This window comes from Pelophylax lessonae, assembly GCF_965119305.1.
Source record: "Pelophylax lessonae genome assembly, chromosome: 6".
Taxonomy (NCBI): domain Eukaryota; kingdom Metazoa; phylum Chordata; class Amphibia; order Anura; family Ranidae; genus Pelophylax; species Pelophylax lessonae.
Genome location: NC_138773.1, coordinates 124,244,290 through 124,269,006, shown reverse-complemented (window position 1 = coordinate 124,269,006; position 24,717 = coordinate 124,244,290). Strand labels below are relative to the sequence as shown.

The 24,717-nt window shown below is 43.5% G+C and overlaps 1 protein-coding gene across 1 annotated transcript in view; it reads left to right on the top strand.

Moving 5' to 3' along the window:
- The window catches only part of LOC309558183 (BOS complex subunit NOMO3-like), a 236,509-nt gene extending 216,842 nt beyond the window's left edge, over positions 1–19,667 (top strand). The window contains exons 29-31 of the mRNA XM_082261194.1: positions 3,362–3,481; positions 6,726–6,818; positions 19,171–19,667. Coding sequence (XP_082117320.1) covers positions 3,362–3,481; positions 6,726–6,818; positions 19,171–19,302 — 345 coding nt within the window. The 3' untranslated portion in view covers positions 19,303–19,667. The remainder of the gene's footprint in view (positions 1–3,361; positions 3,482–6,725; positions 6,819–19,170) is intronic.
- The last annotated feature ends 5,050 nt before the right edge of the window (positions 19,668–24,717 follow it).

The window sequence follows — 24,717 nt, the reverse complement described above, 5'->3', positions numbered from 1 at the left end:
GACTTGTCATGCAATTTTGGACACATTAAGTCGCATGACATGTCACAGCCCATTGATTCCAATGGCACTCGTTCCCATCTATGCCACTTTGTAAATCCGCAATTTTGAAAAAATTGCACTACCTTGATGCGACTTTGACCCACAGAGTGTAACGTTGGACCAACGTCGCGCTCTAAATCGCACAACGTAAGAGTTGCACTAGTGGAAACATAGCCACTAGGCTAAAGTGCGACTTTGGAGTGCAACTTTGATCCAACTTTACACTCTCTGGATCAAAGTTGCATCAAAGTAGTGCAGGATCCTTTTCAAGGTCACTGATTTTCTAAGTCGCATAGATGGGAAACCGGTGTCGTTGAAATTAATGGGCTGTGACTTGTCATGCAAATTTGTGTGTCCAAAGCCGCATGATAATTCGCACTAGTGGAAGCGGAGCTTTAGTTTACAGTTCCACTATTGCAATTCAGAGTGCGACTTTGATGCAACTTTGTTCCAACTTTGCACTCTGGATCAAAGTCGCATCAAAGAAGTTTCATAGTTTTATAGTTGGTCAGGTTGAAAAAAGACACAAGTCCATCCGGTTCAACCAACCAAAAAAAAAAAAAAAAAAACAGTATTGAAAACCCAACCATACAATCCCATATACACAATCCTATACCTGCTGTTGATCCAGAGGAAGGCGAAAATAAACCCCAGCAAAGCATGATCCAATTTGCTACAGCAGGGGAAAAAAATTCCTTCCTGATCCCCCAAGAGGCAATCGGATATTCCCTGGATCAACTTTACCTAAAAAAAAAAAAAATGTTAGTACCCATTTATATTCTGTACACACAAAGAATCGAGGCCTTTTTTAAAGCAATTTAGTGAGCTAGCCAGAACCACCTCTGGAGGGAGTCTATTCCACATTTTCACAGCTCTTACGGTGAAGAAACCTTTTTATATTTGGAGACTAAATCTGTTTTACTCTAGGTGTAAAGAGTGCCCCCTTGTCCTCTGTGTTGACCTTAAAGTGAACAACTCAACACCCAGTTCACTATATGGACCCCTTATGTATTTATACATGTTGATCATATCCCCCCTTAATCTCTTCTCAAGAGAGAATAAATTCAGTTCCTCTAATCTTTTCTCATAGCTGAGGTCCTCCATGCCTCTTATCAGTTTGGTTGCTCTTCTCTGCACTTTCTCCAGTTCCCCGATATCCTTTTTAAGAACTGATGCCCAAAACTGAACTGCATATTCCAGATGAGGTCTTACTAATGATTTGTACAGGGGCAAAATTATATCTCTCTCTCTCTGGAGCCCATGCCTCTGTTAATACAAGAAAGGACTTTGCTTGCTTTGGAAGCCGCAGCTTGGCATTGCATGCTATTATTAAGCTTAGGATCTGCCAGAACACCCAGATCCTTCTCCGCTATGGATTCCCCCAGTCCTACTCCACCTAGTATATATGATGCATGCATATTCTTAGCCCCAAGTGCATAAGTTTACATTTATCAACATTAAACCTCATTTGCCACATAGTTGAAACAGTGAAACACCCACACCTGATTATTTTGTAAAGGGCCTACATGCTCAGACCTAACCTTTTTACTGTTAATATATTTGAAGAATTTTTTGGGGTTTGTCCTACTATCTTTTGCAAAGTGTCGTTCATTTTGAATTTTTGCATCCCTGATTTCCTTTTTACATATTCTGTTATATTCTTTGGAACAATTAAACAATGATAGTGTTCCCTCATTTTTAGATTTTTTAAAAGCTCTTTTCTTTTTATATATAGCTTTTCAATGTCACAAGATGGTAATGGCTGTTATTAGTTGCACTAGTGGAAATGGAGCTTAAGGCCCTTTTCACACTTGTGCGGCCTAAAAGTCACACGATTTTGCTGTTATTTTTTGCCACGATTTCGACTGGATTTGTAGCAATGCCTATGTCTTTGGACCTCAGAACGCCTCAGTTGGACCAAAGTAGTGCAGGGACTACTTTTAAGTCATTGCAACGTGCAACGTGAAGTCGCACACATATGCACGGTACTCATTGGAAATCATGGTGTGTGACTTGTCATGCGACTTTGCAGTTCTAAATCGCAGGACAAGTCGAAACAAGTGTGAAAGGGGCCTTAGTCTACGTTTCCACTATTACGACTTAGAGTGTGACTTTGATCTAACTTTATACTCTCTGGTCCAACGTCACATCAAAGTTGGATCATAGTCACAGAAGGAGCCAATAGACTATTCTGTGCAATATATTTGCACAGAGCAGGTGTGTATAAACCCCCTTTTTCTCTTTCATTCATTGGCGGACACAGCTCTTCATCTTCTTGATCATAGGTTTATACTGCCCCCTACAGGAGTAGGACACTAGGCAGAGAAAAAAAGCTTGAGCACGCTTATAGGGCAGTCCCAGGGGGTATGCTCCCACTTCCTGCTAGAGGTCTTCAGTTTTTTTTCTGCCTAGTCAGGAGTAAGGACCTAGTTCCTTGCTGGGATCTCTGGTCCTGGCAATTTTTTCTTTTTATTCTTCTATTGAGGGTCAGGTTCCTTTCCCTGTTAAGGTGCACTCTACTCTGGCACTCAGTGCCTCCTGGACCTTCCGTCACCAGGCATCAGTGATGCAGGGTTGCAAGGCGGCCACTTGGTTGTCTGTACACCCATTCACTACGTTTTATAAAGCGAATGTGTTGGCATCTGTGGATGCTTCTTTTGGCCGCAATGTTTTGCAGACTGTTGTTTAAAGGACTTATCCTCTTTGAGGGTGTTTTTTTTTTTTTTTTTTTTTCAGCTGAGCTCCAGTTGTTGACATTTGAGCTCCAAGTTACCTGGTTGGCTATGTTTAGCTTTGAGGAAGTTTGTTTTTCCTCCTGTTCCTACCTCTCATGTTTGACACTGCTTTGGGATGTCCCTATGGTCAAGAAAATGAAGAGCTGTATCTGTTCAATAAACGAAAGAGAAAATGGGTTTTTTGACTTACCGAAAATCCATTTCTCTGATATTCATTAACGGACACCAACCGTCCCTCTATGGAGTTGGGTTTGTTTCTTCAGTTTTGTAACAAGCAGTGTCAGAAGACCTATAGCAGGAAGTGGGAGTATACCCCTAAGGGACTGCCCCATAGGCGTGCTCAAGCTTTGCCTAGTGTCCTACTCCTGTAGGGGGCAGTATAACCCTATGGTCAAGAAGATGAAGAGCTGTGTCCGTCAATGAACATCAGAGAAATGGATTTTACAGTAAGTCAAAAATCCCATTTTTATTGTAGATAAAAAAAAATTGAGCCTTTTATATCACTTTAATTAGAATACATCATTTGTGTATTCCTAACATTTGTTGTCCATTTCATAGTTTGTGCTTTGTTTCCTTTTCATTTACAGACTTATGTTGTACAGCTGGATTCTACTCTGCCTAAATCCCAGTATGACTACACCCTGCCTCAGATATCCTTCAGTACTCATGGATACCACAAACACATCACTCTGACATTTAATCCTACGGTTAGTCGAACACTGTTACACTTTATTTTTATACTGTTTTCTTGAGAAGTTGATGTATTTTGGTCTTATTGACAAACTGTCCTGTAGAAGATATAGAAACAAATGTCTGAATAAATAATACTGTATAGTACACTGTGAGTTAGAAATATATAGTATTACTTTAGTTTTCTTTGCTTTTTCTATGAAGATAATTCTGTGTTTATTGATTTCTCTGTAGCCAGCATCTATTCCCAGACTGGTTGGAGCTACTGTGTTCCATGGGTTGGTGGAAGCCTACATTGCTTTAGTAAACAAAGTGAGAAAAGGGCACCAATATAAAAGTATCTGTCCACCTACCTTTCCCGTGTCACCCTGTCTTAAGCCTCGTACACACGCGTCGAAATTTGGCAGGGAATTTTCGTCCGATGACCGATCTGCCGATTTTCGGCTTGTTAGTATGATGCTTCCGACAACTGACTCCGACTTTTCGGCCGAAAAAAATCTGGTGTGCAGGCTATAAAATTTTTGTCCACCGTCAAAACACGGCCTATTTTCGTGCAGTCAGTACAGATTTCGACAGGGAAAAATCTTATGAGCAAGACTGGGCATGCTCAGAGATGAAAGAACACAAAAAAAGCAAACCAACACATAACATCACCTCTGAAGTAGAATTTTGTCGGGCGAGAACATTCGTGTGCAGTCTAGGCACATTCCAACCAACAAAACACCACTCTGGACAAAAGACAGCCGACCGGTCGGCCGATAATCGTTGCGTGTGTACTAGGCTTTAGTCAAGCTTCACTGTGATAGGCAGTTTGGGTACTACTTCAAATGACACGGATACTTGGAGGACCAGAACATGGGTGCAAATGTGTGTGCCAGCATAGGGTCAGTAGGGCTGTGATCCAGGCATATATGCAGCTTAGGACTAGTGCTGCTGTACTAGTGGTTTGCAACACGTTTAACCACTTCTGGACCGGAAGGATTTGCCCCCTTAATGAAAAGGCCATTTTTTGCGATTCCGCACTGCAGTAATTTTAACAGACAATTGCGTGGTTTTGCGACGCTTTACCTAAATAAAATTTATGTCCTTTTTTCCCCACAAATAGAGCTTTATTTTGGTGGTATTTGATCACCTCTGTGATTTTTTTTTTTTCTTTTTTTTTGCGCTATAAACAAAAAAGAGTGACAATTCTGAAAAAAAACAAAAAAAAAAAAAACAAACATTTTTCACATTTTGCTATAGAAAATTCTCTCAAAAAAAAAAATTAAAAATCTGAATTTTTTAACATTTTGGCCAATTTGTTTTCTGCTACATATTTTGGTAAAAAATCGCAATAAGGGTATTTTGATTGGTTTGCGCAAAAAGTTATCGCGTCTACTAACTGCGGGAAAGATTTATGTAATTTTTATTGTTTTTTCTTTTACTAGTAATGGCGGCGATCTGTGATTTTTAGCAGGACTACGACATTGCGGCGGACAGATTGGACCCCTAACTGACATTTTTTACACTTTTGGGGGGACCAGTGACATTACTACAGTAATCAGTGCTAAAAATATGCACTGTTACTGTAATAATCACACTGGCAGGGAAGGGGTTAACACACTGGGTGATCAAAGGGTTAAATGTAAGCCTAGGGGAGTGTTTCTTTTGAAATGATCACAGAGACCTGTGAGCCTACATACATTAATGGGGAGTACTCGGATTGGGCGGGTGTGGAAAGTGGGGTCCCCCAGGGTTCTGTCCTGGGACCAATCCTGTTTAATTTATTCATAAATGATCTAGAGGAGGGGATATCTAGTACAATCTCAGTATTTGCAGATGATACTAAATTAGGCATGCCAATATCTTCTATGCAGGATGTGGAAATCTTGCAAGCAGACCTGAACAAAATAATGGGGTGGGCAACTACATGGCAGATGAGATTTAATGTAGAAAAATGTAAAGTAATGCACTTGGGGGCCAGAAACCAGAAAGCAAGCTACTCACTAGGGGGGGAACCTCTGGGTGAGTCTAGGATGGAAAGGGACCTGGGGGTACTGGTAGACAACAGGCTTGGCAGTGGCATGCAATGCCAAGCCGCCGCAAGCAAAGCCAACAGAATACTGGGTTGTATAAAAAAGGGGATTCACTCCAGAAATAAAGAGATTATTCTCCCGCTCTACAAGACTCTGGTCCGGCCACATCTGGAGTATGCTGTCCAGTTCTGGGCACCGGTCCTCAGGAAGGATGTGCTGGAACTGGAGAAAGTCCAGAGAAGGGCAACAAAAATAATTAGGGGAATGGAGGACATCAGCTATGAGGAAAGACTACAAGCACTGAACCTATTCTCTCTGGAGAAGAGACGATTGAGGGGGGATATGATATCAATGTACAAATACTGTACTGGCGACCCTAGCATAAGGAACAAACTATTCAGAGAAAGGAGATACAATAAGACACGTGGCCACTCACTAAAACTTGAGGAAAGGCGGTTTAACCTTAAAGTGCGTAAGGGGTTCTTCGCTGTAAGAGCGGTAAGGATGTGGAATTCTTTTCCACAAGCAGTCGTATCAGCGGGGAGCATTGATAGTTTCAAAAAACTATTGGATGGACACCTTAAAGACCACAACATACAGGGGTATACAATGTACGGTTAAAAGCAAACACACACACACATCATAGGTTGAACTGGATGGACTTATGTCTTTTTTCAACCTCACTAACTATGTAACTATGTAATAAGGTGCTCTGTGATCATTCCAGAGAGAACAACGGTCAGCTGTGTTTACAACAGCTGACCGCCTTTCTCTCTCAGTGGGGAACGATCGCGGGTACCCGGTGGCAATCGGGGTCTCCGCTGCCGAGTAGGGATGGGAGCTCGCCCCCTAGCTGCAGGCGCGCGACCGACGTATAGTTACGTCGGTTCGCACAGGAGGTGCTGCCTGCCGCAGTAAATCTGCGGCGGGCGGTCCTTAAGTGTTTAACAACGTTCATCGTTTTTTGCTTTCCAAATTTCTTCTCCTGATTGTGATTGTAGAGTGTTCAGAAAAACATCCTCTAAACTCCTCTGCTGCTAAAAAGGTCCATGTGTGCATACACAGAGGAGAACGATAACATTAGGAGAGTTCAACAGCAGAAATTAAAAACCTGCCCAAGATTCACAAAAACTTTATTTTAACAGCAGCAGCGTGCACGAGGCCTTACTGTTTGCCTGCTACTGAAAATGTACCCTGTGAATATTTATAATAATTTATTTTATTTTTATTCATTATTTGTTTACAGAGAAAATTACCTGAACAGGATGTTGTTCAAGGCTCCTATCTTGCACTTCCATTGACTTTGCTCCTGCTGTTAGCTGGTTACAATCATGATAAGGTAATCATCAGTTTTACTTCATTCAGAACTCCAAAAGCATACATTTTTACATGTTATGATTTACTGTTATTTGAGTAATCAAAAATATGTAGACCTAAGTTTACAGATAAAAAAAAAGTTAATTTTTTAAATTTAATAAACAGCCAGGTATACATTTGGTATTATTTTGCGATCGGTGAACAAAGTACATTATAGCAGGTAAGATGATCATGATGGTTGCATTATACCATGAGCTGAGCAGGACAGAGCGTTATTGCAAAGCTGTGAAAGATCTCGTAGAAAATTGTGCAGGGGCTGCACCCCTTGCAGGTCAGTGTACATTTCCCAAATAGGAATTTCTCTAATACACTTTTAGGTCTTATGCAAACCGCATTGGCTGCAAGATTCTGCATAAAAAGTTTGTGCGTACTGCATCTGAACTCACATGCAGTATCTTGCATATATCCGCATGAGCTGAGATGCGAATATTCTGTGCATGGGCCTTGCTGCATGAATGACTCAATCAGGGCCAAAATATGAACAATAGTGTGGCATCGATGGGCAGTGGCACCTGCTGATTAAACAGTATTTATATTTACATGTCCTCCCTAAATGAGTCATTCATGCAGCGCATGCACTGCCGCTGCATAAATGACTCATTCAGCACTTACATGTAACCAGTGTGAAATTAGTGGCACCTGCTGATTACACGCGTATGTTTAAATGTGTGCAGCGTTATATATGGTTCAAAGACAGGGCCCATGAATGCAGACATTTTTTAGCCTTGGTTTTTGCAGCCTGTAAAAGTGATCCAGTGGCTGAAAAAAAAGGATATCCGAATCATGGCTTTAGCCTCAACCATGATCCAAGTATAACAACTTCAGCCTTAGGCCATTTATTAATGACCTTAGGACAGGAAGTGGTTAATGGAGAATCATGTCTTGGTGAGTCATTGGACACCATTATTAAAGTTTATGTGAACACTTACCTTGTGAAACAACCCATTCAGTTTTGAATAGCAATAAAAGGCAAAACATTTGTGTGTATACAGTATATAAAAATAATTATAAATACCCCGGGGCGTGACCGGAAGCCGAGCTAGCTGGACGTGTTCTGTGGGAGCTCCGTCTCCATAGCCGGCTAATCCCCTGCCATCCGCTGCCCAGGTCCCCTAATCTAACGCTTGCATTCCAGCAATCGGCCCTCTGAGACACCCTGCACAGGCCGGTCCAAGAATTTCCGAGCTGGGGGCTGTGGATCCGAAGTTCTGACATCGGGGCCTACGCCTGCACCGAAGCCGCGGTCTTTCCTAGCGGCCGCGGCGGCCCGCCCGTCCCGCGCATCGGCCGCTTTTTGGGCCCCCACGGTCTCTCTGCCTCCCAACAACTGGCATCCTCTGCCTGACCGAGTCCCCCAGTGTCTGCCATCCATCGTTCAGCTGTGGGAGGACATCCGAAATTGCGGCCTAGACGTCCCAGAAGCCGCGGCCTTTCCTTGAGCTGTGCCCCATGCACCAGGCGCAGGGTAAGCACTTGCCTCTGCTTTCTCCATCACCTATATCTGCAACCCAGCAGTTACTTCTGGACTGTGCCCCCCGCAATGTCTGCAGCAACGGCCATTAGCCGATTGTCCACCTTCTCTTTGCTCAGCTATCACTATACCGGCTCCATTGGGGATGAGATTTTCGATTGGCAATGACCGGCCGTGATTAGAGTGAGCTTTGGCGGCACCTCTATGAACTAACCCCCTGGCAATTCAATGCCTTCTAAAACACCCACCTTACGCTCCATGACAGGCAAAAGGTCCGGAAAGGGATCCTCATCCAAACTACCCGGTTCCGGGTCCATAAAACGCTTTTTATCTACAGGAGGCTCGAGTACTCGCACACGAGGGAGCAGGGCTGAGGCTTCGGTGTCGGGCGTGGTTTCATCTATCCGCTCCGCGTCACCACAGGAGCGCTCTGCAGCTTCATCCTATTTTTCTGATCCACTTGAAGAAATGCACTCCCCGGCGGCTTCTGACATGTCCTCCCTTCTACATGGTCTGAAGCAAGAAATCGGGGGCATGTTCCGCAATTTGGAGAGGTCGCTTAAAAAGGAAATAACCGCTGTCCGTGCTGATATGTCCCACATACTTGGTAGAGTGGAAGATACGGAACGGAGGCAAGACTCTCAAGAGGACTCCATCAGAGAATTACAGGACAAGGTCACGCAATTGGCGGTGGCCCACCGAGCCGCTCTATACAAAATTGAGGATCTGGAAAACCGCAACCGGCGGAATAATGTGGACTCCCCGAAGCTACCAGGGATGATGACCTTGAGGCATCGGTAAGGGGCATATTTAATTCCATCCTGGGGAGGGCGCCTACTGATCTTTTACGTTTTGATCGCACACATAGAGCACTTAGACCTCGTAACCTATCCTCTGACCTGCCTCGGGATGTCATCTGTCGCCTGCACTATTTTGAAGACAAAAATGCTATCATGACTAAGCTACGTGGCACTCAAGCTGTTGACTTTCACGGGGCTTCTCTCAACATCTTTCCCGACCTCTCCAAGGTGACCTTAGAACGCCGCCGCGCACTTAAGCCGCTCCTGGAACAACTTAGGATCAATGGCTTCACTTATCGCTGGGGTTTCCCAGCATGTCTAATTGCTACCAAGAATGGTCATTCTGCTACCCTCCGCTTTCCGGAAGATCTTCCAGCCTTCCTCCAGGATGTTGGCCTCCCACCCTTGGATCTCCCTGGGTGGCATGATTGCATCCCCATTTTCACTTTCAAACCAGGTGCCTCCTGGAGTAAAACGCCCTCCAAGAAAATGCGCACCTCTGCGCCACCTTCTGCTCGCAAATCAGGGTTGACCCCTATCTGAGGTATCCCCCTTCTCCCTGCCTGCTGATGTATCACTCTTTCTCAGGCTTATTCATGTTCTCTCCTTTCAGGTGCGTTCGGTTGTTGTTCTTATCATGCCTGTTCACTGTTTTATATACTCATGTTGGGTTTATTTCTGTCTCCTCTGCCAGGGGGAGGTTATCTCATGGTTATTTGATATTCTGTTCTACACATTGTCATTTACACTTTGGTTTGTTGGGGTGCCGCCGCCGGCTCCCTTCTGAGCGTCTCTACGGGATGATGTTACGTCCGGTCGATACGCTCCCCTCTCTCCTTTTGGGGGTGGAGGGTCCCGGTTCTGGGGCTCTGTCGCGCGGGACATGTTCTCCTGCTCGGTGCCCTATCTCCGGGATCATCCATCCCCCCAGGGACCACTGCAGTTTACTGCGTGACAATACATGGTGTCCCATTAGACATTGTCTCTGTATTGATCCTTTGTCTTCTCTTTTCTTGCTGTTTCTTCTTCTCTTCTTTTCTTCTGTCCTCTCCTCTCCCCTCCCCCTTTCTATCCCCGTTTCTTTAGGCCCGGGTTCTCAGTGTTTGTGGGAGAGGTGCTTGTGGATACCTAATGGCGACAATAAAAGTCTTGTCCTATAATGTTTGAGGCTTGAACACGGCGTATAAGCGTCATCAAGTGTTCCGGGAGATGCAACGTGAATCTTGTTCTGTTGCGTTCCTTCAAGAAACTTATCTCACCCATTCTACTCATGTGAAATTATTCTCCCCGCAGTACCCGACCTGGTACTATGCACTTTCACCCTCTAACAAGGCTAAAGGTGTCGCTATCGGGTTTCGCAAGGACACCCCTTTCCAACTTGATACTATGCTTGCTGCTATGCTTGCTGATCATAATGGTCGTTATCTTTTCTTAAAGGGTTCAATAGGAAACACCCGCTGTACCCTGGCTAACATGTATGCACCGAATCAGGCTCAGTCCACTTTCCTACACACAACACTTTCTGAGCTGGCGAAGTTTGCTGAAGGTCTCCTGGTTGTTGCTGGTGACATCAACATGGTCCTGGACCCTGTTCTTGACACCTCGAAGGGCCGTTCGAATGTCCCGTTTAAACAGATCGCACGGCTTAAAAAGTTGTTACATTCCCTCTAACTAGCTGACGTCTGGCGAATCCTGCATCCTAAAGATGCTGATTTTTCCCACTTTTCCAAAACCCATGGTTGTTACTCTAGGATTGACAACATTTTTCTAAGCCACTTTCACTTACCCCTTTTGCAATCCGCCTCCATTGGCTGTGCCTCCATTTCGGATCATGCTCCCGTGATGACCACCCTGCTCCTTCCCTCTCTCCCACCCCGCTCCACTAATTGGAAGCTAAATGACTCGCTTCTCTCGAACCCCGCAGATGCAGCTCTCTTATCTTCTGCACTTAGCTAATATTTTCTTGAAAATACCACTGAGCACGCATCTCCCTCCTTAGTGTGGGAAGCCCACAAGGCTACTATAAGGGGCAAATTGCTGGAGCTGGGGGCAAGGAGGAAGCGAGAACAAGGCCAATTGATCGCTGAGCAGCTTGCCCTGGTGGCGGATCTGGAAAAGTCACACAAACTATCATTGCATGTATCCCACCTTCAGGCCTTAACAGAGGCTAGAGAATCCCTACGATCCTTACTTGACAAAGCTACCAAGCGCAAATTTCACTTTTTAGCCCATAAACGTTACGAGTGGGGTGATAAACCCGGTAGAATGCTTGCCAGGTCTCTTAGAGCCCAAAAGTCGGCAGCTTTTATTCAGAAGGTGAAGCTTCCCTCTGGCCTTATGGTCCATTCCTCCCCTGATATTGCCAAAGCCTTTAGAGATTTTTATGGCAAGCTTTACCATATAGAAGGTGATCTCTGTCATCTCCCTTTAACTGAAAAACTAAAACTTATTTGGGCATACCTCAAAAAGGCTAATCCTACCAACCCTCTCCAAACGCTCCCTGCGTAAGTTGGAAAACGATTTTTCTGTTGAAGAGTTCCAATTGGCACTAAAATCCACCCAAGTCGGTAAGGCACCTGGCCCTGATGGCTTCACGGTTGCATATTTCAAAAAGTTTGCTGATGTCCTACTCCCTCACTTGACCTCTTATACCAACTCCATTTCTAAATCCTCAGGTTTTCGTTCAGAATCATTAGCTGCTCACATTTCGGTCCTACCTAAGTTGGGCAAAGATCCCACAGAATGTGGCAGTTACCGCCCTATATCCCTCCTGAATGTGGATCTTAAATTGTATTCTAAGGTGTTAGCTAACAGACTACTGCCCTTGATCCCCTCTTGGGTCTCAGCTGATCAGACTGGTTTTATCCCCGGTAGAGAGGCGAGGGACAACTCTCTTCGTGCTCTCTCTCTAATCCACTTTGTCCGCACTCGGTCCCAGCCTACCCTGTTCCTCTCTACTGATGCTGAAAAAGCGTTTGACAGGGTGGACTGGGACTATTTGCTGACTACCCTTCGTTTTTTTGGCCTTGGCCCCAAAGCTATGCAACGTATTGCAGCTTTATATTCCCAACGGCACAGGTACGGGTTAATGGCCTCCTTAGAACCCCCTTCATAATGGCACGCGACAGGGGTGCCCTTTATCGCCCCTTTTGTTTGCCATTTCCCTAGAGCCCTTTTTATCCACTATTAGGCATTCCAACGATATACATGGTGTCACTGTGAACCGTCAGATTCATAAATACGCAGCTTATGCGGATGACATCCTTTTTTTCATCCAACAACCTCGTATCTCTTTACCTGTACTCTTACGAGCTTTCGCAGACTTCCGCCACCTCTCAAACTTCAAGATCAACATGTCTAAATCCGAAATATTAAACATTAATCTCCCCCATAATGAAGTCTCCGCTCTGTCCCCACATTTCCCATTTCAATGGTGTCCAGATAAATTGAAATACCTAGGTATTTATCTAACCCCCCCGCTTAGATAATTTGTTCCGTCACAACTACATTTCCCTATTGAATACGATCAAATCAGATCTTCGGCAGTGGTCCTCTTTACACCATTCCTGGTTGGGCAAGACCAACATAGTTAAGATGAACATTTTGCCTCGTATCCTATTTTTTTTTTTCAAATGTTACCACTGGGTGTTCCTATTGGGCTTTTTACTATTTTGCAGTCTTTACTTTCCAGGTATATTTGGCAGGGCAGGCGCCCCAGGATTGCCAGGACGACGCTTTTCCGTCCAAAGCGTTGTGGGGGTCTTGCTCTCCCTAGTATCAGGGACTATTTCCGAGCGGTTTCACTAACCTGTGTGGCTGATTGGAAGTACTGTATTAGTTCTAAATTATGGGTACAACTGGAATACGATCTATGTGACAGAGACTTGTCTGCAGTACCATGGATTCCAAGGTCCGCCAGGGCCCTCTCTCCAAACACTTCTCCCCTGACTCTATCAACCTTGTCTGTCTTGAACTCCATGCATACAAAGTTCTCCTGGAACTACAACTCTCCTTTAATGCCTCTGTTGAATCACAACCATTTCATGCCTGGCAAACTGGATGCTGGATTTAAAAAATGGTCTCCTAAGACTCCCCTCTTGTTGTCCCACGTAACCCACTCCAATACTGTGAAGCCACTTAGCCACATTTTGGGACCCAACCCCGCAACGGACATGGACCGTTGGAGACACAGACAGTTATCCAGGTTCATAGCTGCTCTTCCACATCCGCTGCGTGACTCCAAGGATTTGAACCCTATTGAGGCAATATTGGCCCCTCGGGACCCCCCCCCCCCCCCTTCACTCCACCTCGCAGTTTTACAAGGCACTTATCTCATTGCAAGGCCAACCCTACCCGGATTTCTTACACAAGTGGGAACTGGATATTGGATCTCAAATTTCCGATAACCGGAAGGACAAAATTCTTGCATTGGCTCACATTTCCTCTCTCTCCACCGAGGTGGCGGAATCCAACTACAAGTTATTGTCCCGTTGGTACTATACTCCGCGGAAAATGCACATTATTTCTCCGGCCATCTCCCCGTTATGTTGGAGGGGATGCGGAGATACTGCATCACACGCACACATCTGGTGGCACTGTTCAATAATACAACCGTTCTGGACGGAAGTTCTTCGGCTTATACAAGTGATCACGGAAGTTACGATCCCATCAGATCCTTGGGTTGTCCTGCTGCATGGAACTGACATGCCGCTCTCTAAGTACAAAAGATCAATGATCCCCCATATGCTTAATGCGGCCAAAGCCCTGATCCCCGCCCTCTGGGGATCACTGACCATTCCCACGATACGTCACTGGCTACGGAAAATTGATACGACATACCAATTAGAGGAACTTACTTTCATAGCCCGCGACAAACTAGACCGTTTTCACTCTGCCTGGCAACCTTGGTCTTCTTTTAAAAACACTTCTTCCTATGTGGCCCTACTCACTGAGGACACCCCCTTGGTTTATCACCTTCTAATATAATCCTATCTGATTAAAGTTTTTATTATTCGGTACATAAGTCACCCGTGGCCTACTTTCCCACCCTCCTCTCCCCCCCCTCTTACCCCCTCCTTTTTTTTTTTTTCTTTTCTCCCTGCTGCTCTCTCCTCTCCTTTCTCTTTCTTTCCTGCTTTTTTCTATCCTTTCACTTTTCTATAGGCTCTCTCTGACATTGGTTTTACGATACAAGATGTTGTGCTATCAGTATGTTTTCTCAGACTTTTCATGACTGGGCGTGCTTGACGCGCACTGAAATGTTCATGCACTCATTGATACTGTTCCATGGCTATTTGCCGTATTTAATGTGGGATTGTATGGTCTCTATGTTCTGTTTTTCTTTGTCTTCTTGAAAAAATTTTCAATAAACAGAAATTAAACAAAAAAAAAAAAAAATTATAAATACCCTTTTTTATTTCTATTTTCATAAGTGATCTCGTATTCTCTGTTCTCAGCTGCAAAGGGGCTTAAAGATATGGGGGTGGAGAAACAGCAATACACTGATCTTCCCAGTTAATGGCTTTGCAGAGGGGCATGTTAGCTTGGCTTGCTCATTGGAGCCCGGCCAGAAAACTGACCACACTGGAATGGATGTACTCTCCTGTCTAGCATGGTCAGTTTGAAAAAGAAAAGCAGGTGGACTGCCAGATCACTAGGTATTTTTTACACAAAGGAAGCAGCACAAAAAGGACAGGATCCTTTTAAACACATTTACATGATATAACAGACACATATCAGTAATATGAAATGTTGGGGGTTAACATTCTTTAAGAAGTCATGGGCAGAAAAAGCAGTCTTGACCAGTAAGAAGAAAACCAATGTGCCCAAAGTTAAAGTCTTCCAGTTCCGAAAGACATCCTTTCACCCCTCCCAGACTTCTGCTTCACAAGTCCTATACGGAAAATTTTCGCCCCTACTGCCTCGCCACTTTAGCCCCGGTTCACATTTGTGCGATCACGGAGCTTGCATGTAATTCGGAGCGCACTGCTCTTAAATTACATGCGATCTCATGTGTGGTGCGAATTTTAGCCATACACTTTGTATGGCTGATTTCGCGACGAATCCACACTAAACTCGCCCCTGACCCTTTTTTTTTTATCCGCAGCAGAATCGGATCGCATAGTGGTTCACACTAGTGCGATCCGATTCTGTGCGAACTTGCAGATCGCACTGCGATATGCGATCGCAACTGGGGGATGTTGTTAATTTTTAATTGACACCCCCTGCGTATCGCATATGGCAGTGTGAACTGCCAGGGGTGTGGATGCGATGCGGGATCACGCTGCATATTCGCAGCGTTCCCGCATCGCACAAATGTGAACCGGGACTTATTCCCTACAACCTTTCTGCCTCTTCTATGAGATTGCTGGTTCTTCAGACTCCCTTACAGCAACTTCACTGTTCGGGAGTGATTGTGCCAGATGCCTCTGAGGAATGATTTCAGGCTCTTATTCAGACTAGTTTCCGGTTCCAAAGCCCAGTTGGTAATATTTGCCCCATTCCAAACTTGAAGGATCGCAACACCTTATTGCAGGTCCAGTAGTTGTAGATAGAATTGCCAGATTTGTCATTCCTTTACTGCAACAAGGAATTTTTAGCCTTGTTGGTCATCAAGGATGCCTACTTACATACTCCTGATTTTCCCCCATATCAGCTGTTCCTGCAATGTTGTTGTAGGTGATCAGCACTTCCAGTATGTAACTCTTCCCTTTTGACCTGTACACAGCCTCTCAGTCTTAACCAAGGAGCTTGCTGCTGTTGTATCAGAATCAGGATTCCAAAGTCCTTTGGCCTCTGGTATGTACGACTTCCCTCCACTATAAACCTTTTGCTCTACTGCTTTGCAGAATCTTTCAGTTGATCTTGGAAGCACCAAATTGGGCCAGAAGGACTTGGTTTTCTGATATTCTTTGACTTTTTTAAGGCACTCCATTGGCACTTCCAGACTGACTAGACCTGCTGTCTCAAGGACCAGTCCACCATCCTGCTGCATGGTCGCTTGCTTTGATGGCTTGGTTAATAAAACCCAAGTCCAGAAAGAGTGTCTTTCTGACTTCGTTATTGCTATGCTTAAAACATGTAGGAAATCAAACTCTTGCAGGGTCTATTATCGCACTTGGATAGCTTATTTTGCATAGTGTGAGGCACAGGAATTTGACCCTAGACCATACTGTGTGACATAACCTAACTTAATAACAGGCCTTGAGCACCCTAAAGGGTCAAATTTCTGCATTGGCCATTCTCTTTCACAAACTGCTGGACACTCATTCCCTGGTAAAGGTCTTTGTTCTTGGCTGTCATCTCTTTACCCATTGATACAGCTGTCTCACCTCGGGGACCTTAATTTATTCCTGTCAGCTTTACAAAAGCCTCCCTTTGAGCCTATTTTAGATATTCCTTTGGACGACCTTACTCATAAGGTAGTTTTTCTTATACAGAACCCTACCTTGCTCTTCATAAAGACAAGGTAGTTGTGCAGCTCCCCCTCCTCATTGCTCCCTAAGATGGTTTCCCCCTGCGCCATAATCAGGGCATCGTCCAGCTTTCTCTGTCATCCTGCAGAGCCCCCCCCACCAGATCTCATTACGTTGTTTGTACATAGTATGCACATGGCAAGTTCATCTCTTGGACACTGCATCCATTTGATCCTCAGATTTTCTGTCTTTCCTGTGGACTCGAAAGAGCGGTCTTGCATCTCGTTCCACCAGCTGTAGATTAGGAAGGTTATCACAAAGGCTTACATCTTGATGGAATAAAATCCTCCCTGTTAAGGCTTACTCAACTCATTAATTCGGTACCTCCTGGGCTTTTCACCACCAGGCTTCTGTTTTTTAGATATGCAAAGCCACATCCTGGTGTTCTGTTTCTACGTTAGTAGGGTTTTTACAGATTGATGTATTTTTCTGGCTTTTTCTGATGCCAGCTTTAGCTGTAAGGTGCTTCAAGCCACTCTTTGATTCTTACATTGTTCCCTTGTTTTTGGCCTTTTAGCTTGTTTACTGTGTTGCCTACCCTTTAGTTGTATTGCTTGGGGATGTCCCATGGTTAAAGCGGAGTTCCGGGCACAAAAACGATATTTTTTTTTTGTGCCCGTCCGCTAGTTCAGCCTAACCTGAAAAGGAATTGGATAGTTAGATTTTTTTTTTTAAAAACTCACCTTGTAATTGACGATCGTAAATACTCACCTATGACAGCTTCCTCCCTCGGAGCCGCGGCTCACCCCGTCACTTCCTGTCTCGCTATGATTCCTGGGAGCTGAACGTCATAGCTCCCAGGAATCAATGCGCCGCACCGGCCCCGCTCGTCATTTCCGGGCGACGCCGCATTCCCCTGCTAAACAGCTTCTGGGCATGCCCAGAAGCTGTTTAGGAATGCGGCGCCGCACTGGAAGTGACGAGAGGGGCCGGTGCAGCGCATTCTGGGACACGAAGACGCGGAAGAAGACGGAGAAGAGGACCGCGCCGGCTTCAGCTGCCCACAACCGAGATGGAAACGCTGTGGAAGAAAACTTCTAAGTAAGTATTTTTTCTAAAAGGTAAGTGCGAACCGGGACAGATCAGAGGCTAGCCATTGTGGAATGTGCTAGCCCTGACTGTCCCGGGGGTATGTTCAAAAAAAAAACGATTCTCTGCCCGGAACTCCGCTTTAAGATCAAAGGAGCTTGTGTCCTGTACTGTACAATAATGAAATAAATAGTGTTTTTTTTTTTTTTTTTGGAGTACAGGACACAGAACACCTTCCCCTCTGTATTGGTGTTTTTCTTCTGATTACTTGCTAAAAAAAAAAAACTGAGCCTTTATCAAGAGCACTGTGTTTGTGTTCTCTAATTGTATAAAGCCTCTTACACACGGGCTGAATTTTGGGCGGTAGGTTTGGCCTGTGTGTACGGCAGCCGGTACGATAGAAGCCTGCCAAAGGTACGGCTTCTTTCAAAGGGGCATGACCAAAAAATTTCTGCCGAACAGCATCTGATCAGCGCGATCAGCCAATGGCCAGTCCCCCTGTCAGAACACAATAGCTCAGTGAGGAGATCACTGTACTAACATTGGATTGTTAGTATAGGACAGGGATTCCCAAACTACGGCCCTGCAGATGTTGCAGAACTACACATCCCATGAGGCATTGTAAAACTCTGACATTCATAGACATGACTAGGCATGATGGGAAGTGTTGTTCCTAAACAACTGGAGGGCCATAGTTTGGGAATTACTGGTATAGGATCTCCTCCCGAGCTCTTCCATTTTTTTTTTTTTTTTCAAGCTGCTGGTTGAACGGAAAAAAAATAAGATCGTGTGAACTAGGCTTAAGAAGTTTGGGTAGACCTAAGATCTTTTGAGCTATCCTTCATGCTTTAACTTGACTTGTGTAAACTGTGTTGGACTAGGGAAGAGTTTTTTTGACTGTGGCATGAGCTACAGATATTAAACATCTACATTTATATTTCTTGTATTACAAATATAGCTGAAGAGTGAACACATTTCAACAGGGCATACACTGTAAATAAAGAAAAAAAAGTGCTTCTAAGCTTCCTCTTGGAACCTAAAACCTAGGCAGCATAGATTATATGGTGTCTGGCTGAAAGGATCCTTGCTGGCCTTTTATAGGTCAATAGGGATTGCTGCTGTTATTGTAACTGCACAAAGACAAATGCATTAACAAGATGTAACCTTTTTGCCGCACTACCAAATAGAAAAAAAGAGCTTGCCTATGTAATGCCTGCTCCCTGTGCTACTATACTGTATACTTATAAACTGGACATACTAATGATTATTTACAAATTAATTAAATGTATCTTAAAAAGCACTCCTTTCAATGTAAGAATTTTTGTATCGTGTCTATATCTGAGATGAATGATCCATCCAAAAGTGACTGCCCAGTTTTAGGTCAACTCTGGTGTGTTTTGTAATATTCTCAATGTTTCATTTTATTTTGTTAGATACTTGAGGTGCTGAAATTGATATATACTTTGGGTAAGCATCACATTAGAAGGGAAGATTTTCTTTTAAAGTCGTAATGAGTTGTTATTTTCTATCTTTTGCCAGTTGATTCCCCTGCTGCTGCACTTGACAAGCCGTCTGCAAGGTGTACGTGCGCTTGGACAGACAGGAGCTGACACTGGCAATCCAGAGGACGCAAAGAGACTTCAGAAAAGACAAAAGACACGGAGGACGTAAAGAAAAAAGCACCATGGTGTGAAGTGACATCGAAGTCATGCTTGGACCCTTGGGACATAATAAGAAAATTCTCCTTTCTCTAGAAGAAACCAGACTTCAAATACAGTTTTACATGATCCCATTTTTTTTAATGCAGACTGACTTGTTTTGTACATGTGGACGTCCGTGAAAAGATTCTAAATTTAATTTAGCTTGTAAATGAACAGATGTGACCACTTTTTGTAATTTTCAACTGAAGATAATTTATTTTTTATCATCACTGAAAAGCTTGATGACACACTTGACCGTTACCTTATGTAAATGAATGCATCTCAAACAGATTTCCCAAGGAAGCTCCAATAAAAATAGCATGATTTTCTTTTTAACTTACAGTGTTACATTTCGTTTCCTAAATAATGGATCTGTGTTCCATGCATCGGATGATTGGCTCTTTCTTAATCATTGGTTTTTAGTCACAGTGGTTGTCTCTAAAGCCATCTGCCATATCTGGAAATTAGACAGCCATATTTGTTATTAGAATGCCCACACCAAATATTTCCAGCGATAGCATTTAGTGTGGTCGTTATGGGAATTCAGAGCAAGACCAGGTGATTATTCTGAAGTAGTAATTTCATATTCAGTGTTCCAATAGGGAAAAGGAACTTTAGGTTACAGGGTTAAAGCCAGGGTCAGAATTTAGGGGGTTAGCTATGCATTTGGGGAGGGTAAGTAAATAAACCCCTTACTGACACCACCCACAGGCCCTTTGAGTAGTTCCACTTAAGCCCCGGAGGATTTGGCTGCTCAAAGACCAGGCCCCATTTTGCGATTCGGCACTGCATGAATTTAATGGACAATTGCGCGGTCGTGCGACGCTGTACCCAAATGAAATTGATGTCCTTTTTTTCCCCACAAACAGAGCTTTCTCTTGGTGGTATTTGATCACCTGTGCAATTTTTACTTTTTGCACTATAAACAAAAATGGCGACAATTTCGAAAAAAATAACAATATTTTTTACATTTTATTTTTTATATGAAATTCTCAAAAAAATGTAAAAATCAAAATGTTTTAAAATTTTAGGCCAATTTGTTTTCTTCTACATATTTTTGGTAAAAAAAAATCGCAATAAGCGTATTTTGATTGGTTTGCGCAAAAGTTATTGGGTTTACGAACTACGGGAAAGATTTGTCATTTTTATTTTTTTTTTTTTTTTTTAAACTAGTAATGGCGACGATCTGCAATTTTTTTTTTTATGCGGGACTGCGACATTGCGGCGGACAGATCGGACCCTTGACTGACACTTTTGGGGGTACCAGTGACATTACTACAGTAATCAGTGCTATCAATATGCACTGTTACTGTAAAAATGATACTGGCAGGGAAGGGGTTAACTTTGTGATCAAGGGGTTAAGTGTGTCCCTAGGGGCATGATTCTAACTGTCAAGGGGCGTGGCTTGTTAGATGTTAGAGGCTATGCGATCCTGCTATGTAGGATCTTATGTCTGTTATTATCTAAGGGAGAATGACAGACGGCTGTGTTTACATCAGCCGTCTGCCTTTCTCCCTCTCCTGCGGGAGATCGCGAGTAACTGTCGGACATCAGAGCCACCGGTCACACGCGCGGGGATGTCAGGGAACGAGCGGGGGCGGGAGCGTGCCTCCGGCGGCGCGTGCTCCCCCCTAGAGGCTGGTGGGTGAGTGACGTACCCCTACGTCACTTTGCCCAGGAGGGGCTGACCGCCGCAGTATATAGTCGTGCGACGGTCGGCAAGTGGTTAATGCTGGGAGGTCGGACAGACTTCCAGATTGCATGATCACATGGCCAAGAACCCAGAGTGAACATGCTCTCAACACAGAAACCTTGGAGTCCCATAGACGCATATGTGTGGTGTGTAGGTTTTAAGGCCCACCTGACCTGCTGCTGCACATATACGTTACGGGTTTTTTTTTTTTTTTTTAATCTAGTTTGGAGAACATCTCTGCCTGCTTTTTACTACTATGCAGCACTCTGTAAAAGAGTTTTTTTTTTAACCTCTCTTGTCAATAGTTTCAGCACAAAGAAAAGGGGGAGGGGTGGGGGAATCAGCAGAAGATCGCTGATACCATGCAGGTCTCCTGCACACTGTTAGTGTATCGGCTTACCCATGCAATCCTGTACAGGTTAATCCATACTCCCTGGCAGGAAGACGCAAGGAACTACCACATCGCTCCACAGCGCATTGGTAATTCACAACAGCTGCTAAGGATATCGGGGCTTGTAGTTCAGACACACAGAGCTGTGTCTCTAAATGACGCGGACGTGTGGCAGATGGTACAGGGAACTTCTCCCTGTACTACTGCTGCAGGGAAGGGGGCAGTGGCTGCAGCACTGGGAACCCGAAAATGTATTTTAGTAATTAAAATGTATTTTAGTAAGAAAATGTATTTTAGTAATTAAAGAATAAGTTCACCTTTTGGGAACATGTGACCTGTTCCCAAAGGTGAAGTTATTCTTTAGTTTTTAATTTCTTTTAGTAATTCAACAGCGTTGTCATTAAATGTAAATAACATTTTTTGTCCACTAGGTGGAGGAATAGAGCTAAAACATATGTAGAAGCACTCACTATGTATCAAATGCTAAAAAATGCTTACACAAATAGTAAATAATTGTTAAATTGGGAACAGTAAAAAAAAATTTCTTGTCATGTAAAATGACAAGATAATATGACCACGAAACTGGTGTTTTATACACACTGTAATAGATCACAAGCGAAGATCAAGGAGCACAGGGACATGACCTCGAACTAGCATGGGAAAAGTAAAAAAAAAAAAAAAAAGTATTTTTTTACCAAATAAGAAGCCGATGATTGGAATAGACTTCTAGCAGAGGTAGCAAGCCAGTTAACAATAAGACACTTTTCACACTTTAGGTAATATGGAATCATAGGCAGAATCTGTGAAAAAGCATGAGATGCATGTTTGGGTGCCATTCATCCTTAATGGCACTCAAATGCGATGCAATTTTGCTACAGTTGTGTGACAAAAACGTGCCTGGCTCAGGGCCAAAATTTAGTCCTTGAGCTTCTTTGCAGGCCACTCAATTCCTTCATTCCATACTCGCTCATCCATGTCTTTATGGACCTTGCTTTGTGCACTGATCCAAATCATTTGGTGTAGGGTGTGGGGTTGTTTTTCAGGGGTTTGGCTTGGTTCCAGTGAAGGCATCCAGCATACCAAGACATTTTGGACTATTTTATGCTCCCAACTTTGTGGAAACAGTTTGGGGATGGCCCTTTCCTGTTCAAACATGACTGCGCACCAGTGCACAAAGCCAGGTCCATAAACACATGAATGAGCGAGTTTGGGGTGGAGGAAATTGACCTGCACAGAGTCCTGACCTCAACCCAATAGAACATAATTGGGATGAATTGGAGTGGAGACTGCGAGCCAGGCCTTCTCGTCCATCATCAGTGCCATCCTCACAAATGCGCCCCTGGAAGAATGGTCAAACATTCCCATAGAGACACTCCTAAACCTTGTGTACAGCCTTCCCAGAAGAGTTTAAGCTGTTAAAGCTGCAAAGGGCGGTCCAACTCAATATTGAACCCTACGAATGAAGACTCGGATGCCATTAAAGTTCATGTGTGTGTAAAGGCAGACGTCACAATACTTATGACAATATAGTGCATATATACACTTTTTTTACTTCTGATAATATAATTATATATACACAGTGGGGATCGAAAGCTTGGGCACCCCAGGTGAAAATTTGTATTAATGTGCATAAAGAAGCCAAGGAAAGATGGAAAAAATCTCCAAAAGGCATCAAATTACAGATTAGACATTCTTATAATATGTCAACAAAAGTTAGATTTTTTTTTTCCATCATTTACACTTTCAAAATAACAAAAAACCAAAAAAATGGCGTCTGCAAAAGTTTGGGCATCCTGCAGAGTTAATATCTTGTACTGCCCCCTTTGGCAAGTATCACAGCTTGTAAACGTTTTTTATAGCCAGCCAAGAGTCTTTCAATTCTTGTTTGAGGTATCTTTGCCCATTCTTCCTTACAAAAGTCTTCCAGTTCTTTGAGATTTCTGGGCTCTCTGTCACGCACTGCTCTTTTAATGTCTATCCATAGATTTTCAATTATGTTGAGGTCAGGAGATTGTGAAGGCCATGGCAAAACCTTCAGTTTACGCTTCTTGATGTAATCCCCGTGGATTTCGAGGTGTGTTTAGGATCATTATCCATTTGTAGAAGCCATCCTCTCTTTAACTTCAGCTTTTTCACAGATGGCATCAAGTTACCATCCAAAATTTGCTGAAATTTTATTGAATCCATTTTTCCTTCTACTCGTGAGATGTTCCCTATGCCACTGGCTGCAATACAACCCCAAAGCATGATTGATCCCCACCCCCATGCTTAACAGTTGGACAGAGGTTCTTTTCATTAAATTCTGTGCCCCTTCTCCAAACGTACCTTTGCTCATTCCGGCCAAAAAGTTCAATATTTACCTCATCGGTCCACATAACTTGTTTCCAAAATGCATCAGGCTTGTCTATATGTTCATTTGTGGTGAGGACGTAGAAGAGGTTTCTTCTGATGACTCTTCCATGAAGACCATATTTGTACAAGTATCTCTTTATAGTGGAATAGTGTACCACAACTCCAGTGTCTGCCAGATCTTTCTGGAGGGATCGTGCACGTGGGTTTTGAATTGTTTTTCTCACAATCCTGCGAGCTGTTCTGTCTGATATTTTTCTTGGTCTTCCAGAACTGGCTTTAACTTCCACTGTTCCTGGTGACTGCCATTTCTTAATTACATTCCGAACAGAGGATAATGACATCTGAAAACGCTTTGCTATCTTCTTATAGCCTTCTCCAGCTTTGTGAGCGTCAACTTTTTCAGTTTCAGTTTTCTAGACAACTGCTTAGAAGATCCCATGGTGCTGATTGTTGGGGCAAGGTCAGAAGAGTGTGGGCATTTAAAACCTTTAAGATTGACATCACCTGGTCTTCCCAGACGATAATTGAGAACAATCCATGACACTGGTAGGTCTCAGCCTTGCAAAGGGGGCAGTGCATGCTATAAATTCTGCAGGGTGCCCAAACTTTTGCAGACGCCATTTTTTTTTTGTTTTCTGTAATTTTGAAAGTGTCAATGATGGAAATAAAATCTAACTTTTGTTGACATATTATAAGAATGTCTAATCTGTAATTTGATGCCTTTTGAAGATTTTTCCTTGGCTTCTTTATGCACATTAATACAGTTTTTTTACCTGGCGTGCCCAAACTTTCGATCCCCACTGTATGTATGTATGTGTATATATATATATATATATATACACACACACAGTATCTCGCAAAATTGAGTACACCCCTCACATTTTTGTAAATATTTTATTCTATCTTTTCATGTGACAACACTGAAGAAATTACACTTTGCTACAATGTAA